This window comes from Leptosomus discolor, chromosome 3 (assembly GCF_034619465.1).
Source record: "Leptosomus discolor isolate bLepDis1 chromosome 3, bLepDis1.hap2, whole genome shotgun sequence".
In the NCBI taxonomy this organism is placed as follows: domain Eukaryota; kingdom Metazoa; phylum Chordata; class Aves; order Leptosomiformes; family Leptosomidae; genus Leptosomus; species Leptosomus discolor.
Genome location: NC_141393.1, coordinates 14,543,275 through 14,563,792, shown reverse-complemented (window position 1 = coordinate 14,563,792; position 20,518 = coordinate 14,543,275). Strand labels below are relative to the sequence as shown.

At 37.6% G+C, this 20,518-nt stretch overlaps 1 protein-coding gene across 3 annotated transcripts in view; it reads left to right on the top strand.

The window, feature by feature from the left end:
* Positions 1 to 14,513, top strand: part of EML1 (EMAP like 1) — an 83,281-nt gene extending 68,768 nt beyond the window's left edge. For all 3 annotated transcript variants that reach the window (XM_086463123.1, XM_086463124.1, XM_086463125.1), the window contains 10 exons: positions 1,028 to 1,182; positions 2,369 to 2,494; positions 2,758 to 2,889; positions 6,984 to 7,051; positions 8,637 to 8,725; positions 9,252 to 9,349; positions 9,476 to 9,563; positions 9,752 to 9,847; positions 13,782 to 13,912; positions 14,198 to 14,513. In XM_086463123.1, the coding sequence (XP_086319249.1) occupies positions 1,028 to 1,182; positions 2,369 to 2,494; positions 2,758 to 2,889; positions 6,984 to 7,051; positions 8,637 to 8,725; positions 9,252 to 9,349; positions 9,476 to 9,563; positions 9,752 to 9,847; positions 13,782 to 13,912; positions 14,198 to 14,323 (1,109 nt within the window). In that variant the 3' untranslated portion in view covers positions 14,324 to 14,513. The remainder of the gene's footprint in view (positions 1 to 1,027; positions 1,183 to 2,368; positions 2,495 to 2,757; positions 2,890 to 6,983; positions 7,052 to 8,636; positions 8,726 to 9,251; positions 9,350 to 9,475; positions 9,564 to 9,751; positions 9,848 to 13,781; positions 13,913 to 14,197) is intronic.
* Positions 14,514 to 20,518: the final 6,005 nt, after the last annotated feature.

Genomic DNA, 20,518 nt, shown 5'->3' with positions numbered 1-20,518 from the left:
GACTGCAAGCAGCCTCTGCCCTTTCTCCCAGGAATTAAAAGTAGTTCTTTGTGTGCTGCAAGATCTCCTCACCTCTGCCGGTTCTTTTGGGTTGGACAAAAGTGATGTTCTTGTTTTTCTATCTTAGTACAGCGTACTTTCTATGTCTGCGCTACTTTTGACTCAGAACTCTTATGTTCAAGCGAGGGACACTTCCAGCAGGTCAGAGTACCCTGACTTCTCTTGATAGAAATCACTTGTAGCTGACACATTGTATCCATAGGTGTGGATAGAAGCAAATGGGATTTATAAAGAAAAAGCAGTTGTTTCTTCCTAACTGGTATCAGCCCCTCTTTCCTGCTAAACATAAAGTTAGCCAAGCTTTGAGGCAAGGAATAGAATCACTAGTAATCGTTTTTCTATTACTTTCAGTAATAGAATCACTAGCAATCATTTATACTTCATAATAGTAATGGTTCATCAAATTAGAGATATTTAATCTAATGTAGTTGTTTTTGAAGGTGTTTTGAGTCTAAGAAGGTACTTGAACAAGCCAAGTTCATCAATAAAGATATACAGGCTCTTTCAGAGAGTGATTTGGCATGTCCCACCAGATATACAAGGACCTCTAGCTTAGTCAGGTTTTGGTGCAAGTTCGGTGTCTGGAGGCTGTGGAATATCCTTTGGAGGATAACAAGTGACTGGGTTATGGTTTCTTTCTTGATAAGGTGCGTAGTCCTTACTGCAGGTCAAATGTGGTGTCAAACAGTTTAGCTCAAACTCCCATGAAAGGGTAAAATGGACCTATTTTACTTTGTATTTGAACTAGACTGAGTGAGTATGTATACATTTCATTTTTGAAATGGGGGGAATATGTTCTTAAGATGTATTAATTCAGTCTCTCCTGCGGGTCTGAGCATTTTGATGCAACACTCCATGCCCACAGTTATCACTGTTTAGATATAGTCCTTGACAGGTAGTAGAGAAATGGGGAAAAAGGAGCTGTTAAGCTGAGTGTTTCAGTAATAATGTCTTTTCTCCTATCCAGGTACCAACAGAATAAGCCACGCGGTTCAAGGGGCACATGAGGGTGGAATATTTGCGCTGTGTATGCTGCGAAATGGCACATTGGTATCAGGAGGCGGAAAAGACCGAAAGCTGATATCTTGGAATGGAAATTACCAAAAACTTCACAAAACTGAGGTGGTATCACTTATCTTGAAGTTACTCTGCTACTCGAAATGAAATTTTAGCTGTCTTCTGAACAGAGCTTTTTTATTCAATTTTTTTCTTATGGATGCGTATTCTGTGGGAAAGCAAATCAATGGTAAAATGCAACATTGTTTGAGTCATCAGGTCATTCCTGTGATAGCCTATTCATTGACAAAATATTTCCTTTTTAAGATCTATGGTAATTGGAAAACAAATCTTGTATTCATGTTTTTTCATATTGTTTCTCTCTTTCTTTGCAATTAATAATGTGAGGTCATTTTTCACTTCAGAGTATTACAATATTAAATGTTTTTGTGCTTTCTTCTCTTCCAAAATGATGCGAGGGTTTTTTTGGGGTTTTAGTACTTACGTTTTTTCATTAATTTCTTGGATAGTGTTGTTTCTTATTTAAAAAAGAAACTCCAAAAAATAATTTAGTTGCTCTGTAGGAACTTAAAAGATGAAAGCAGAATTTGCCTGGACACAACTACGTGACTCTTTGTGTACTCAATGTAAAAAAATAATCGGCATAAAATTCTGAGGAAGGGTTTCAACTCTACTATATATTATTAAATGCTGCAAATATATATGCAACTGGAATGGCATGTCTATTTGAGTAAATCAGTTTTTAACACAGCATGAGGTACATGCGTGTTGTGCTGTTTCTAACTGTGGTGTCCTTCTTTTTCTCTTATTTGTTCATACGGTGGTATTCCTTGTTATTTTAAATATGACATCTTCCCTTGAACTTTATGTTGGAGATTTGCACTGACTCTTTTCAGAACCTAGGCTGCAATTAAAGAAACATACCTTGCAAGAAAGCCTGACTCTACCTCTAAGTAGAAGTGCTTAGTCTGATATTACAGCTGCAATTGAAATATGATCAAGTTAGCACAGCATGAAGAAACCTTTCCTGTTTGTTGAAATACTTGGTTTATCTGTACAAATGGAGTGTTCTGTCAATAAGGGTGTCTTTTCTTGTAGTGTTATAAGGGCAGTTACTGAGCTTATGCAAGTTGTTTCAAACTTTTGAAAGTCAGGGGTATATATTCATCCATTTAATTTCTCCTCTGTGCAACATTTAGTAAAATGTATTTGCTAGGCCACGTGTCTTTAAAAATAGCAACGCTTGACAAACTGTCCGACTTACCTATCTGTTTGTCTGTTATGACCACAGATTCCAGAGCAGTTTGGTCCAATAAGAACAGTAGCAGAGGGAAAAGGGGACGTTGTATTAATAGGAACCACTAGAAACTTCGTCCTACAGGGCACGCTATCAGGAGATTTTTTCCCAATTACCCAGGTAAGCTGTTGCCTTACAAGAACATTTCTAAGAGTCTAATAGCAGTAAAGGTATTGCTTAAAGTTAAGTTTCATAAATATGCATCTGTTTGATTTATTATTACAGTACTTCTGGCAATAAATAACATTATAAATATGCATCTGTCTAAGCCAATGTATTTTTGTAATGCTTTAATATATAGTTTGGTCATTTTAATCCTATTTAAACATGTTTAGTTTTGGTGGTACTGTCCTTCTTGTCAAGAAACATTTCTGCTTGTGTAGGGTCACACTGATGAGCTTTGGGGACTTGCAGTCCATTCCTCTAAACCTCAGTTCTTCACTTGTGGACATGACAAACACATTACCCTCTGGGATGCTACCACTCATCATCCTGTCTGGAACAAGATTATAGAGGTATAAATTTATTAAACACAACTCTACCTTTATAAAACTTCTCAAGTAATTTGGGTTTTTGATAAGGTTATTGATTTAAAATATCTTAACTTGAGGAAAAAAAAAAAGAGGGTCATAAAATTGTCTTTCTGAAAATGGACATAAGACTCTTAAAAACAAGAATTTAACCCCCTGTGTTATATGGACCTATATGCTGTATCATATAGAAGTGTACAGTGCTGTTGGCGTTTATATTTTTTTACTAGGAAAAGAACCACAAATATAAAGCTAGAAATTACTTATCATTTAAATGTAGTTCTGATCAGGATTACTACTACTACCACTATCCTGAGCATGGCAGTCAGAATTCAGACAGAAAATATTTTTTTAGTGACATTTTTTGGCCTTCATTTATTTTATATAATTTATTAGTATTCATATATGTGGGTTTTAGATTTCGCTTCCTACCTCTGGTATGAAACTTGGTGTTTAGGTACTGAAGGAATATTGAGTGGAGGCTCAGTTTTATATTGTACTTAGGCTCTCAGTTGTGCGTCTGCAGAATCCTGATGGCTTTGTGGTAACGTGATCTTAATTACTACACGCATCACTAGGAACTAATTTTTAGAGTACGTTTTTTGGAGGCCTGATCACTCTTGGCATTGGCATATCTCCTGCAGACAGCGGTGATGTGTTTATCTCTCTATGTTGAGGTGCCACTATCACATTTTTTTTCAAACAGTCTTCTCTCTACATTTTTTTAATAGATGTAAGACTGTTCTTTTTTGGAGATACATTTACTGTTTATAATAACCAAATTATTTCTCAGTCTTTTTATCTGCCCTCTGTACAGTGGAAAAGTTCAAAAATTACTTCAGAAGTAAGAAACAGCACTTGATGTAAATATATGTCAAATACACAGGTTTGCAAATCAAATTGTAGCCAGTAACTTATAGATGACCCTCATGTTGCTGACTAAAACATTTTCTGTGTGATGTAGTAAATAATCCTCTATTAGTTCACATGAAGTTTTCAAAATCTTAGTTATGCAACTTTTCTCATAAAAAGATTGTTCGTTTTCAGGCCTCTGTGGCACTTTAAGTTGAAGCTAGTATTGGTAAGACTTGCTGAATACAACGTATCTGCAATAAGTGTGTGCTGTTGCAGCGGGCTGAAGCAGTCTTAACAGAACAGCATTTGCCAAACTGCCTCTCGTAGTATCCCGCTCCAGTTGTAAGCACTTGTCAAATGTGGAAATTGGAATTTATTCTGTCTGACCAAGGTCGTATGTTCTAAGGTCCCTATTTTTGTTGACTTCTAAATTAGTTGGAGAGACCAAAGCAACAGTTCCACTGCCCCAGAGATGGAGCTGTATTTTCACAGTTCAGTGCCTGGGTTATAAAGACAGGTTGGCCTGTAGTGTAAGAAATTAAAAGAAAGGAAAATAAAAGTAGTTCTTTTAATCTAAAAAAAAAAAAAAAAAAGGAAATTAATAATACTAAGGGTTTGGCCAGGCAGATAATTGCATTTTACTACCTCCTAATCATTTCAGAGTTTAAGATATGTTAATATGATTGGGATTTAAAAATAAGCGCTCTCTCCCCTTCAATCGTGAAGAATATTGTAGTTGGGCCTTAGGGGAATGGTCAAACCTGGAGAAACATCAAAATCTTAACGTGCTTGCAAATCTCTTGACCTGCTACCAAGATGCCAAATACGAGATCAAATAAATACCAGCACACTTAGGCTACAAACTTCAACAGTAGAATGTATTTTTAAAAATCAGTGAGCAGTTGTAAACCAAATTTTCCTGGATCTGTCTTGAAAGACTCTCTAAGAAAATAAACTTGTGCCTTTTTTTGTTTACAGCAGTGTACTGTATTGTACGGTATGGCATATGAACACACTATATTGCAGAAATCCTTCACATGCAATTCAGAGTGACTTGAACAATGACACAGCTGGGAACTTTTACATAGACCTTTCTGGTCTTAGCATAGGGGTTTTTATTTGTGGAGAGTTAATTTGTTTATTTAGAAATGGTACATACTGGTTCTGTGCAAGTCTTATTTATAAATATCCTGAAGTGGAGAGTAAAATCATTGGTACCATTTTTTATGCTTTCCTAATAAATTTCTTTTTTATCTGAAAAAAAAAACCATCATCTAATTCAATTGCAGGTGCTGATGTGATCCTTTGCTCATTTAAAGCTGTGTTGTTTTGTATACTTGCGTACACTTTGAAAGATGCTGGGAGAATAAGAAGTTAGTACTTCTGACATATTTCTCATTATAGGAATGATGTACGGAGGGGGGCCCATAGTCATGAAGAGAAGTGCAAAATTTGGCACTTTGCTGTCTTGCAGTCTAAAGAAAGGAGCGTTTAGAAGTTTGGGTTGATAGTGGAACATCATTAGTGGAGATAAGTGCAATACGGGGAACGGGAACAGATCTATTAATCAGATAAGCTGCTATCTCAGCAATAAAGTTACTTAAGTAATCATCAACTCAAAATAGAATGTTGTTTCCACTGTTTGTCCTTTGTCTCCTCTGAAAAACAGAACTGGAGTTTAACTGATTATGACTTACAGTGAGCTTCAATTAATATTTAGCTGTGGTTTTGCACATATGAGACAGTCTCTAAGAAGCTGTTGTTACTGAACTATTTAAGAAACTGCTTTGTTTACCTTGATTCTTTTGAAAAGGTTGATGGCAACAGCAGTAGGACTATTAAACTAAACTGAGATTTATTTCTTTTCCCTTCCAAGTACACACCGCTTCATTAAGCGAAGATTTCTATTATCAATCTTGACAATAATTTCCTTATTAACCACTTGAAATATCTGAGACTACATTTTATAAATCACTGGCTGATTATCTAGAGTAAATAAATCATTTCATGTTAACCTATTTTTCTGATCAAGCTCTATGTAGAAGCTTTTTAGTGTAGTTAGGAGTACAAGTTACTGCTCAGACTAAATTCACTGTTTGAACCTCTGGTTTATTCAAGAGAATATTTTAGCATTTACTGTGAAATTATACTTTTAAAAAATTAGCAAATTTTCCTGTCTGGACTACTGTAGTGCTTTAGAACATGTGTTTAGAAATCCTGGTTCTCAACAGTTCTCTGAAATTTAGTGTTAGTAATGTCTTTGAAATTAGTCACTTGTCTAAAATTAATGAGACTATCCCTTACACCTGGTCTCTAGGGCTAGTAATTAGAAACTGCTAAAAATGTGAACAGGTTTACTAAGATGGCTACAATGTTGTACTATTTTAGACTATAGAAAATCAAGGACATAAGCATTTCTGTGAGGTATGTTACTGGTTGGTTTTTTTTTTTCTGCTTACATTTTAAAATTATTTTTGTGAAGTATCAGAAAAAATAAGCTATTTATTTTGAGACTTTCTGCTGTAAACTGAAGAGTTCTGGAGCTCATTCTTTGTAACTGAACAAGTATTAGAAAGAAAATGCTTACCTTGTTTTTCAGGCCTATGTTTAAATTACAAGAACACCACTGCAATTCTACCCGTCTCCGTAATAATACACTATACAAAGTAAAATGCTTTAGAATTGCTTGTCAAAGTAAGAAACCCAGTTTATGCCCTTAATCTCCCACTAAGATGCAACTGGCAGGTGCTGAAAAAGGTGTGGGTGTGGGTAGAAGTTAGTCTTTACCCCTCCATGCACAGTGATACATACCTTTGTTGAAGAAGGTACTTGCTTGTCCTTGAGACAGTAGGTAAACTGCAGCTTTGATACTTAATTCTTGGGCCAGCTCTAATTTAATAAGTTATTTTTATCTCTTTACTTGTTTGTGATTTGTTGAGAAGCTGCCTTTGCCAATGTTATTGTTATGAAATCACTTGCCAAGTTATTTTTAGATAGTGAAGAAAACAGTGGCCTTGTATAGTGGGGGAAATAAAAATCTATTGGGTAATATTTCAATCAGTTAAAAGTGTTTTTTTTTTCCCTCAAGTTTGTATTTAAAGGCAAAAACGCCACCAAAAAATCAACCAGAAAGACTTACTCTGATACTGAGGCAGATAATTGAACTGTGTTTTTGTTATAACTTGGACTGGTAAAAACGTGTGCTTCCTTCTGAAACATTTTAGGATCCAGCGCAGTCTTCAGGTTTTCATCCTTCAGCATCTGTTGTTGCAGTAGGGACACTGACCGGCAGGTAAGCTGCACAGAGCTGCACCTTGGGCACCAACCAACACTACATGATTTTTCCAGTTCACGTCCAAGTTCATGTTTTTGTTTTGCTGATGTACGTGTGACATATATTCATCCCCTATGGGCTTCTATTGAATTTCAGAGTGAAATTTATTTGTATTGCCTTAGTGCCTAGAAACCCTAGCGTTGGACCAGTACCCCGTGTTTGCTGAGCATTGCATGACCACAGAGCAAAGAGATGGTTTCTGCCCTGGGAGAGCAGCAGTCTACCATCAGTGGGAGGAGATGGATTTGGACAGGGCAGGAAGCCTAGGTTAGCAGTGAGACTGTGCGTGGGAGATGCCCTCAGCACACCAGTGACCTGAATGTTAAACCTTTGTGTCCGTCACGGCAAAGGAGAGGCTAAAGGAGTAGTCTGAGATAGTGAGTTAACTTTGCAGATGCGTACGGAGATCTCTTCTGAGGCCTGTAGTGCAGCATAGCGGAAATTGCATAGAAAAAGGTTGCTCGTTGGAGAATTTAGCAAATTTTAGGTTTATTATCTCTAATTCAGTGACAACTGAAGGCTTTAACAAAAATTTGGCAAATGTTCCACTGTGCTAGACATAGTGTAAAAATGCATATTAAGAGACTTGTTCTTCCTGAAGAGTGTAAGGCATAAACAAGACAGACAGAACCGCGGTGAATGGTAGTGTCTCCATTTTACAGGGCAGATTTGAGCCCTTGGACACACACTGCGTCAGCAGCAGACCCTGGGTTTTAACCTTGGTTGTCTGTCACAGGCGGAAGGAGTGCCTTCCCCATAACTTCATCCTCTCCTGTAATGTCACTTGAGGGCAGACTTTGCTGTTAATACTGAAAACAGTTCCACTTAACTGAGAACATACGGGATGCTTGTAGGTTATGAGCCAAGATTGTTTCAGATTGTATATCAATCCTAAATAAAGGGTTTACTTTAGTTAGTAAATGTAATGTGTTTACTAAATAAAGTAAATCACAAGGAGAAGCTTTGAGAGGAATCTTTACTTTGTCCTTAATAATTTGATGCAAGTATTGAAATACAATTTTTACCTTCGTCCCTTCTACAAATTCCACAAATTAAATTTTGGATCATTAAAATTAATTAATTAAAGCAATAAATTAATTAACTTTAAAATAAACTAATAAATAAAGCTAATCCTTCTATCAAAAGAGAATATCCTGATTCTTGCTTGTGTTTTCCTTTGCTCTAGGATTTAATGTAGGCATCAGTTTAAACATCAGCGTAGCATAGAGGAGGGTCATTAAAGGAAGAAGGGTCATTATATGTGATGTTTATTTTATTCTAATGCATGACACATAGTAAAACAGATTAAAATCTGAAGATTAATATCAAGGTCAATCTCCAGTAATTTTTCTGCTTAAAAAACAGGAGAAAGAACCTATCCTTGTGTTAAAGTAAAAATAAACCAAATTTAGTAGCAGTTGCTGTTTTTCTTTTCTTGGTGTAAAACTTCTGCTATTTTGACAGAAGAAAAGTTGGTCAAGATTACAGTAGATTTCAATTCCGTATGGAATGATTTATTGGGCTCTTTCTGTATTTACAACAGGTGGTTTGTGTTTGACACAGAAACAAAAGACTTGGTCACTGTACACACAGATGGAAATGAACAGCTGTCTGTAATGCGTTACTCACCAGGTTTGAGAGCAGTTATTGACTGGTTAAAAAAAAGCCTTGAATTTTTTTATTAAATTTGGGGTTGGTTTGTTTTAAAATGATTCCCCACATGCCATGCTGAAGCTGAAAATAAATATGCCGTGAAACATTGGCAGCACTGAATGGGTGGTGTTTTAAGTGCTAGTTTTCTTTCCCCTCCCTCCCTTCCCCACATGCTTGGTTTTCAGCATGATTTCACTGGGAAGAAAACAAACAAATATTACTCAGCCGTGCAGGTTGTTGCAATCAGGTTAGCCCTAAATGGACTGTAGCTTCTTCCAGAAGTGTCATGTGTTTTTAAGAGTAATATTTGCTGTATGAACTTGCTGTTTTGTAATCTCGAAACATGCATCAATATGCAACTGAAAAAGAAAAATTAGAATTATGTTTTTTTCATTTTTTAATGATTTTTAAGAACAGTTCCTGTTGTCTGTGACACACTAACTTTTCAGAATTAGCCTAAGTTCTTTCTTACAGGAATAATTAGAGCTCAGTTTTGTGTTTATAGATGGAAACTTCTTGGCAATAGGTTCCCATGACAACTGTATTTATATATATGGCGTAAGTGAAAATGGAAGAAAGTACACTAGAATTGGCAAATGTTCGGTAAGTAACCTTTTCTCCTTCTGATTTGATATTAACAACTTAGAGTACGTTTTGTAGCACTTTATTAATACTGTCACACTGAGAGATACTGTTAGTGCAGTTAATACGCTATTTTTCTCTTTGCAGGGTCATTCCAGCTTCATTACTCATCTGGACTGGTCTGTTAATTCACAATATCTTGTGTCTAATTCAGGAGACTATGAAATCTTATACTGTGAGTAAGAATTATATTTAGTCATTTTGTACAAAGTTCAGGCAGTCTAATATAGATCTAAAATTTAAATGAGACCGTATAACTGCCAAGGTAGACCATATGTTTTAATTCATCTGGTGCAATCAAAAATCTATATAATTTGAGAATTAAAAATGTTGTCATGTGGTTGTTTTTTTTTTCTTTTGTAGGGATCCCTTCTGCTTGTAAACAGGTTGTGAGTGTTGAAACAACTAGAGATATAGAATGGGCCACTTACACCTGTACTTTAGGATTCCATGTTTTTGGTAAGTATTTTTCCTCTTATAAGCTCTTGCCATTCTTGTTGTTAACAAACACTTGGATTGCCAACTTTTTCTTATAAAACATGACTATTCATATTTCAGTGAAAAATACAGAACTTATGTTATGCCATTTTTATTACAATCTGTCCTCTTATTTCAATCCAGAAAAACTCTGATTTAATATTCTTGCTAGCTTCAAGTATAAATATTAAATTACAACGTAAGTGGAAGACAAGGAAGAAATCATACACTGCCCTTTCTGTCACACTAGAGCTGTTTCTCGTAATTTTTAATTTAAAGTACCAGTTCTATGGAATTACCGCTTATTTAGTCAGCTACTGGGCCAAATCCCCTTACCAGAACCACTTTCATTTGCACTAGTTACTATGCAAACACAAAACAGGTGCCAGTCTTTGTTCTTAAGTACTTAAGTACTTATAATGTGTTTTGATACAATGTATAGCAATTAAATTAGGTGAAAGGAGTGCACGAAGAAAGAAGAAAACCGTAACAAAATCAGGATGGTTTGTTTCCATGGGACTTCTCTTCTGCCAGTTTTGAAGGAGCTGCTTTCCCCAGTGTACTCCGAAGCTCTGTACTCATTCCACAGCACGTGCAGAACTAGACAGATTGTTACAAAAGCTGAGTGCGAGAAGCTTCAAATTCTTGAGTCCTCCAGATAAAATAGGAAGCCACGGCAGAAGTTCAGAGAAGAGTCTGGTTTAGTATAAGCAATAAGCAGGGAGGGTTTTCACCCATGTTTCAAGCAGAATAGATGCAGTGGTGTGTTTGAAGGCAGCCAGAAACGACATGTTTTTAGAGCCTAAAAATGGGATGGCAGTAGCAATATGCTGGGAAGACATATTCAAATGTTGTATAGTTTAACAGACAAGCAGTGCTTGGGTATCACTGCAACATGCAGATTTAGTAAAAGGAGGAAATCCTAGAAGGCTGGGTGTGTGTTCATATAATGTGTTTCTCATATGAGGGATGAAGGCCCTTATAGAACTATTAACATATTCCTGGGGTTTGAGTATACCTGACACACAGTTACAGAGCCACAAAATCTTTCCATTTAGCATCACAGGTTCAGATATTCTGAGATGACAAATACTTTAAGTGATTGTTACTTACTTTATAATTTGGATTCGTGCAAGATACAGTGCTATTAGAACATGGGGCTGCATAGAGAGTCACAGAAGAGTTTCACACCTGAGAGAGGTTCCCCCCTTTACAACAGGTCAGCTTTTGGAGGCAGACTGTGGAACAAAATGATCTACTGGGCCAATGGGGAACTTGTGGAAACTGCTTATGCATTTCTATAGTTCCAGTCCTCCATGCTGAACTGGTTTATTGTAAGCTAAAGCAACAGGGATGAGGAATAAATAAAAGTAGCTGCTAGTTTTAACAGTTACCACAATTATCATTTTAGTAATGTCATAGAGATTGTGAGGACATTCATCAAATGAATGGAATTTTCAATAAAAGGATATAGCTTACTCAGAAAGGATATGCAATGCACAAGGAGACAGTACGGTTGCATATATGCTAAGGATTCATAGCTATACAGTTAGGATCAGACTGGGAAGTTACAAAGATAATGCATAATAATTATAAATGAAAAAAAGAGTATTAACAGTGGCAGGGGTATGCTGTGGCCCATCCTTCCAGAAAGATCAAATGAATGAGATTTTTCTAATAGCTGGCAGAATCAGTGAAATCACAGAAATTGCTGAGGATGTGAGATTTTAATTATCCCAGTATCTTTTGGGAAAGGACAGTGACTAACCAGCAAATTCTCAAAATTCTTCTGATACAGGAAATAGATAAGCACCTAGAGAGGGGTTTCTTCCAGATTAGATTCGGGGGAGTTGGGAAGAACTTGTTGAGAACGTGAATGCATAGGAACGACTGGAATTAGGAAGGTCTGATCCTTAGTATAGGAAGGAAAAAGAGCAACACAATTAAAATAATGGACTTCGAGGAGGCAAACTGCAAAAATCCAAAGCAAATCTGTTAGGGGAGATCTGGAGTTGGAGAAAAGGTGAGATGTGGTAGTTCCTAAGATGGTATGAAGCACACAAATTCTGCCAGCCCAGAGGAAAGACAGGAGTGGCAGCAAGACACAGATTTGGTTAAACTGTTGTTCATCTCTCCTACAAGGAAGAGGAATGCAGAAACTAGAAGCTGTTGGAGGACCAAGGAGACGCAAATAAAGCCTGAACATAAACGCGTACTTGTGACAAGTACAGAAATAACAGAAGGGCCAACAACAATATTGGTCTGCTAGGCAGAGAGGAGAGATGACACTGCTAAGGCTAAAATGTTAAAAAACCCGACACATTTTTTTCTTTTTCAATGTCTTTATTAGAAGACTTACTACAACCTAATGGCTAACCCCGTTAGTGCCAGTAAAGAAAGGATGAGACCTCTGCTTTCAGCAGGGAAGGAGTAGATTGGAAAGTAGTTAGAAGTCAGATAATTTGGAAGTATCTGAGTGTGATGAACCTTGTTGTATCTGTAAAAACAACTGGTTAGCATAATCTTGCGACCATTAGTACTTGTTTTCAGTACCTCATCAAGAACTGACAGAGTACTGAAAAAGTGGAGAAGACGAATGCAGTATCTGCAGAATCATCTATTTATTTACCTTCAGAGCCCGTTTGGAGAGGATAAAGTGCGAAGTCAGTGGCTAGAATAATAAATTGAAGCAGCTCATAAATTATAAATTGGAAACCAGTCAAGAATGTTGGAAGTCACTCCACTATTCAGTACTTTGGGGCCTCAGAGCAGCCAGTATGAAGAGTCTTCAAATGCTCGCCGGGATTGCCCCACTGGACATAGAAGAAGCAATCACATCATCAAGGGTGTGAGGTTTCTAGTATATTGATTTTTCAGTAGCTACTGGCTGACTGAAACTAGGGATAGTTTCCTCACTCTAGTAGAACCACAGAAAAAGCACAACTAGTATGCATAGCACTCACAGATCAGCATAACCGATGCAGGGGGGGAAATGAGCATTGATGTGTTGAACACCTGCCTTCAAGCATGGGAACAGATTACTTAGCCTGGAACTGTTTAGAGATGATTCAACTGAAAATCAACAGCATGTAAAGTGTGTTCAAGGGAGGATACTTTAGTGATACAAACACATGTAAATATGAAGAACTAAAGACTTAAAAACCCTTACTGATCTGTACGCTCTTGCAAGAGCCATGTGCAGCTGGATACACAACCAAGGCATTGGTTCAAAATTTTTCAGCAAAGGGGATTCAGTTTACATATTTGAAAAAACGGACAGCAAGTCACTGGAATAAATTTTGAAAGAGCGTAGTCTCAAAGAAAAACTGATATGACCCCTTCCCCATTTCAAAATAGCAATCTTGTTTCTTAAACCATTTCATTGAGGGGTTATGTCCGGCTTGTCATAGTGACCCCTTAAGAAGACTCCTGCCTCTCTTCAGCTAGCATCTGATGCTCATACAGCCTCCTTTCTGTCAAAGCAGTTAATTAAAACAGCTTTTTCGTGTCTCTTCATTCTACATGTTCATAATTCCACGAGTAGCGATTACCATGTTTCTTCTTTGCACCTTCCTTTTCTTTAAGCCTCTTTTTTTACTGTCCCTGATGTAGCAAAGAGGTGTTTCCACACACGTCAGGAGACTTAAGTGCAGTCCACAAATCAGTACTTTGGGTTTAATTTTTTTTACAACAGTTTGGAATTCCTTATAAAGGCATGGAATCAATTCCTCACATGCTATTAGGTTCTGGTCTTTTGCTGGTACTGAAGTACACACATTGACTCAGCTGCAGTTATTTTTAGAGTTTCATCTTTTTTTCTTAAACAAGTGATCCTTTATTTATACTTTAAGAAAAACTTAAGCTGTCACTTTTATTCCCATTATACAAACCTTTAATTAGTCCCTCTGTGTTTCAGGTGTATGGCCTGAAGGTTCAGATGGAACGGATATCAACGCTGTCTGTCGATCGCATGGGAGAAAATTGCTATCAACAGGGGATGATTTTGGCAAAGTACATCTCTTCTCATATCCATGTTCACAGTTTAGGGTAAGGTATTTCCAAAAAATTTACTCCTGTAACTTGCACAAATGCATTACATGTTGTTTTCCTATGTACAAAAAAAAAAAAAAAAGGAAAAAAAAGGCAAGAATGGGAATATGTACACGCCTAAGGGATTTACTTAAGGTTGATTAAGACTACAATTAAATTCAAAATTTAATTTAATATTAAAATACTTTAAGAGAATGTTGTGATGCCTTGGTTTCGTTGTTGTATGAATGTTATAATGATACGTTTTTATGACTAATATGACATTAATATGGTGTTTTCTAGGCTCCAAGCCATGTGTACGGTGGACATAGTAGTCATGTAACTAATGTAGATTTTCTCTGTGAAGACACCCATCTCATCTCCACAGGCGGAAAAGATACAAGTATTATGCAGTGGCGAGTCATTTAAAGGAAACGTCTGTGTGAACATACACAGTTGAGTCGATCATGCACAGAACTTATGTATAAACTGTATATTTAAAACTTAACAGTATGTTTGCAGTTTAGCCTGGTCACTGTGATTTTTGTTTAAAAATTCTTACAAACCTCAGGAAAATTAAGCCCTGTGCTGGTTACCTTACTCAGTCTAGTGATTTTTTTTTCGTTGTGTCACACCTTAAGAATGATCGTTTTCTCTGCTGTTGTACAATATACAATGCAGTACAAGTTTAATATAAGAAATGTGGCTTGACAGTTTGCAATACAGTGGTATCAGCAGAATGTGACTATCTTAAATGTTTTCTATAAACACTGCTAAAATGGTCACAAAAATGCCTTTCAAAGACTGTATATATGTGCTTATTTGTTTCACTATCTACACTTTGTACTGTATATCTACTTATTTAGAAAAATCTATGACAATGTCGAGGTACTGAATTGTTTCTGATGGAGGATAAAAAGTATAAATTGAGTTGTAAGATGCAAAGATTAGTCTCCTAGACCTGAAAATGTGAATGCTAGCAAATTTGCATTCTCTTGGGAATAGCATACCTTGGGTATCGCCCGTGAGGAGTTGTGTTCCCTTTCAAGTGAATCAGCACGTTATGCCCCAGTTTGACCTGAATATCTCAGCAGGGTTTACAGATGTCTATGTGGTTCAGGGTTTCCATAGTAGTTTAAATTAAAAATCTTTTTACTTGTATATGAACAATTTCTTTTCAAAAACAAAACAAAAAAAAGCTTGGCCACATCCCCATTATTGGTTGATATATTTAACTAATATGTATATTAATCAGCATGATGCTATATTGTACATGTATAAGATTTTAGCAGTTCATAACAAATGGTAAGGCAATCTAGCTTTACTTTTTTATGCTTATGGATATTGTATATTTGTATTTTAAGACCAAGTAGACCAAGTCTAAAGATATCTTTTTAAGTGTACCATAAACCTGCAGAGGGTAAAGGAAGTCTTGGAAGCCCACATGAGATACTAATGTGTAACTTCTGGCCCCTGTGTTTTGTGCATGGATGAATATTTATAGTATGAAATAAGATTGTGTTTTGCAATGAAGTAATAGTGGAGGTGGTATAAAATGGTTAAGAAGGCCTTACCAATGTTGATTGTGACACAGATTGAAATGTATTGTTTACTTCAAGGAATGTATCTGAAGAATTTTAAAAGAGAGGAGTTCTAAGTGGACTCGAAAAAAGTAATATTAAAATTTTGCTTGTAATGGACAGTAAACGTTAATTCTCTGAACTCTAAAGCACTGGTTGTTTAGAGTGATTTAAATGAAATGGAATCAATAAATTTTGAGACTTTTTTATTACATCTCCAACCTCCTACACTGAAAGTGCAGGACACCAATAAACATGTATTAAAGTGAATTTTCAATGCATTTGTCCTGTTTAGTAAAATATCTTTGTTTCATTGTGAAATACTTATAGAAGAGACAGGCTTTTACTTAACGACACACATTTGAGATTTCTCAATTAAATCTGAATTTGAAAATATTTGGGAATAAAATCTAGATTTTGGGGTACACAATTTCATGCATGAGCATGACCCCGAGAATGTGATCCCTAATGCCCACCCAGGGAGTGAAACTCCAGCTTCACGGCAGGGAAGGACACGCCGTATGCTTTCACCTACAGCCTGCCTTGGCTCTGCCTCCTAGTACACATCTCTCATTTCTGGGCACTCGGCTGGGGGAGGAGTGTCATTCCTCTGCACAGGGTTATGGCAGGAGCTCCTGACAGTTTCTCTGTGTTAGGAACTTGCCCTCAGGCAAGACTGTTGAAGGCCAGTGTTTTGGGGTCACTTTAACCTGATGTTATCTAGCACTGAACTGAAGGAAGAGGTCTTTCCCCCGGCTGCTTGTTCCCATCCTGTGCAGCAGCACAAGAGTTACTGTGGCCATAGGGAGAACCCAGCTGGGAGATGCACCCAGGTTAAAATTAATATAGGAAAAAAAAAAAAAAAAGCCAAGCAAGCAAACAGCAGCTACTACAAAACAGAAAACCCTTTTCCTCAGGTTTCTCATCTGATTTAGCTGTGCAGCTGTATGAGTGCTTTTACTGAGCTTGTACAGAGGAGGGAGCAATGTGGAGAAGAAAATAAACAGACAGAGGAGCACTGGAACAACTTCTTTTGATAGCAATGTCAATCTCCCTCTGCTTGAAGTGTGTGAAACTAAGGCATAATATCCCTACCCTTTCTAGGGTTAATCCAATCCTAAGAGGCTGTAATATGCAAGTGACGGGTTTTCATCTTGTCTAGATACTTTGTTGATTACTGCACGATACCTTCTGTTTATTCATTTTTTTTTTGCTTCTGCAGATGGTGTGCTTTCAGGTTTTCTGCTTTCAGAATTGTAGGTGATTTGTCCTTAGTTGCAACAGAGAAAACAGGAGCTGCAAATTGAGTTTGCTCATTCCCTTTTCATCTTTCTCCCACGGTGCTGCTCTTGGGATGTAATAATGTATTTGTGATCCCCTTCTTCGTTTTAAACTATTATCCCTTACAAGAAATAGATGAGGAATCCTGCAAGTTCATCCCTAGGGTTGCTGATCAAAGGGGATTTTCAACAATCCCATCCCATCTGTGACTCTGCTGCTCCTCTGTTTCTAACTTTTGCTGCTAAATGTGTCTTTGTTCCTCTATGAAAACCTGAAAAACGTATAAGCTGAACTGGCAAATGGTGGGTAAAGCCTTGAGCCAAATATCCGTTTGACAACTGTTAAAAGTGATTCTTCTCTCTTTATCCAGGAAATTCTACACAATTTTGCCATTGTTATATATAATCTTCAGCTCTTCCCCACTTCCACCCATGTTCCTTAGTTCTTGCATTTATTTGTTTTCTCCAGAGTGTCCTCTTTTTTTGCTTTAAAAGGAGGGGGAAAAAAAAAAAAAAAAAAAAAAAAAAAGAGTTAGTCCTGAGCTTTGTGTATTTCATTCCCTCAGCAGCACCCGGGACTCTTACACCTGATGCTCTGTCTGCAGCTGCTGTCTCTTCCTGCCGATCCATGTAGCGAAAGGCTGGTTCTCAAGCCCATGGCTGGAGATAGGGCTGGGCTTCGGCTTCTGCTTCTGCTCCCTGATCCTGGCCACAGCAGGTGTAGGGTTGTGTAAAGAAGAGACTCATCTCTTCACGTCTCTTGTGTACTGCTGATGCCCACCAAGCATTCAGCTACTCCCTGTCAACTTTCTTCAGGTTTCAATTTCTGTTTCTTGCTTTTCTTCCATTCATTTCTAGCATTGCTTTTCTGTGACTTCAGCTTCCAGAACTGCAGCCATCTCGTCCCCTACTGGCACATGGTGCTGCCTCTAACTGCTTGTAAAACCAGTGGCCCTGACTACCTCTCTGATCGTTTTGGGACTGCGTTCCCGGTTTCTTACTGTATCTGTATCGACGCTCCTTCTTTGACTTGCATTTACCAGTATCAGTGATTGCATCTGCATTTAGCCCCTTCGCACCTCCAAGAGTACGAGTGCTCTGAGGTGATCGATGCTGTCTTGTTTCTCGCTTGTCTGTGGGCAGCCCTGTAATGTGTATCACATACTTAGATTTTAAAATATTTTTAGGGTAGGGATTTTTTTTCTCTGTTCTTGTACGCATTTAGCAATGGGATTTTGTGCTCCTACACTCAGTACAACAGCCCAACTCTCCTGTCTGTCCAACATGATGAGCATGTATATTCAGGTAACACCTCTGTGTCAGGATTTCAAAGTGATTAGCTACTGAAGTTGATAACATCTATTCTCTAAGTCTTAAATTATTCAGAAAACAATACATATGCTTTCAAAAGACTTCTTCTCCCTCTTCTATATGCTTTAAAACAAACATAGATTCAATCTGGTTTTTAGAATCATCACCCATTTTAAAGTAGAGGTTTTTCATGATTTTGTTTACCTCTCCTGCCTGTTTTCATATGTTTATTTTCCTGCTAAAGGACACGTATTTGTATTATATCACAACTACAGCCTTTTGCATCTTAATTCTATACGTACTATTTGAGTTACTACCTGAAAGATGATGATTACATAGATACTTTTGGTAGTGCTCAGTTTTGACAAGTTGTTGAAACCTGGCAAGTATTAACAATTTCCAACAGATGAGCTCTAGAAAAATCAGTTTATTAAAAAAAAAAAAAGTAAAAAAACCCAAACAAACAGTGAAGAAAAGGGATAAATGTAAGAGAAAGTAAATAATTTTTAAATGCTAGCAAATTTAAAAAAACCCAACATTTCAAGTGATTAAAAAAATCCTCTCACAAAGCAAATCAATTTTGTTAGAATGGATTTTTTACTATTCCAATTAATACAAGGTTAATTAATACAAGGTTATATGTCCTATATGAAATGTTTGGCTGAAATTTATTTTTCAAAAGATTAATATTAGACAATATTATTTCCCTTCAAAATTATTCATGTGACAAGAGCTTGCAAGGGCAAACGGACCCTTTTTTGCAATGGTTGGCACTTTTTGTTTCTTTAGGTTCTGCTCAGAGAAGCAGGCAGTCTTTTTGTTGTGTTTTCTCCTCCGTCCCTGGAACTAGGGCTGTTGACAGATCACTCGATTGCATCCTCAAAAATCCTACAGATGGCAGGGAAAATGTCACTTTTAATTACTAGTGAAAAGAACAGATTTAGGAGAAGCCTGAACAGAAATTTTTTTCTCCCATTACTGGCTGGAATTCACAGCCGTGCTGGAGCAGTCTGATCACGCCATGCTGCTGTGGCTGCAGTGGGCTGCCCTTCGGAAGAGGTGCCCCAAGCCGGAGCAGCTCCTAACACAAAAGATGGGACATGAGGAACTGACTCCTGAGGGGAAGGACAGAATCGTACGCAGATCTGTCTGCTCCTGGGCAGAGGCTGCTGGCTGCCGGGTGAGTGAGTACATTAGCGGTTCACGCTCTTGCTGGGAGAGATTGATGTTTCTCCTTAGTCACGCAGTTCGGCAGCAATTTCATTTTTCTTAATGGAGCAACTTTGCCGCCTGAATTCATTAAATAATTGCAGAAGACTAAGTGATAATTTACGTGGAGTTCTTGATGACAGTTCAGCCAAAGCTGCCATCTAGCACTAAGTTTGGTAGACCTTGTTTGTGTCAGTGGTGATACTGATGGGCTCATCTGTGAAAGCCACTCGGAGCACCTCTGTCAATCAGGATGTTTCACAGCATTGTGGGTTCCCCTTGGTCTCCTGCCAAATGTGGAAGTGTAAGAAGGTGCCTCCCTTCAACAGAGCTGCTACACTGTTAGTGTCACCAGGCTCTGTAGGCACTTCTTTGGACCATGCATTTTGTCTGCGTTGTTATGAAAGCTTGAGGTCTTGGACTCCATAAAAAGTGGTTCCTCCCCACCAGCTCCACAGTCCAAACTTAGCACACGTTTGGTTTTACCATCTTTTGGCTCTCTACAAAGTATGTTAAATTAATTTATACATTTCCATTCATTTGTAGTGGACATACCTGTACTTTAAAGGCTGCCTCTGCGTCTAGTCTGAGGTGCTGAGGTTATAACCATGAGAGTGGCAAACTGTTTTCTGGATCCATGCATGTGAATGGGTTTTTAGCAGGAGTTTCTAATAGATGAACATTTTTAAAGTCTGACCCATGGACTTACCTAGAATAAACTTGTAGCCAGAGGGAAGCAAATTCAGCTGCTCTGTGAATTCTGGCTATCAGCACTACGTAAGCTATGTTTGCTCCAGATTCCAGGTTGTAGGCTAAAAAAACCTCCTTCAGGCTGTTCAGTCATTATGGTTAGAAAGCAAAAATTAAAAAGGCTGAATGAGTTCTGCAGCCATGTTAGATTATTGTAATTTGTCATTGCCTTGCATTGCCCTCACACTGCAGAGACGTGCTGAAGAGAGAACTGTCTGCTTGAGGCAGCCTGAGGAGAACGCCTCTCCCTACAAAATCAATTGCTCTGGCTGTTCATTCTGGATTCAGTTTCTCATTAAGATAAATGTCAACATTTTAGAGCTTCTTCCTTCCTACCCAGCTTCTCCTTTTCAGCAGCTTTCATTGACATCATAATTCTGAATTTATGACATCAGTGTATAACCATGGGGGAGGTTATTATGCCAGAGGTTCAAGTGTTTTGGCCTCCTTACAGCACCTAAAAAGAGCAGAAGCTGAGCTCTGAGAGCCTCTGT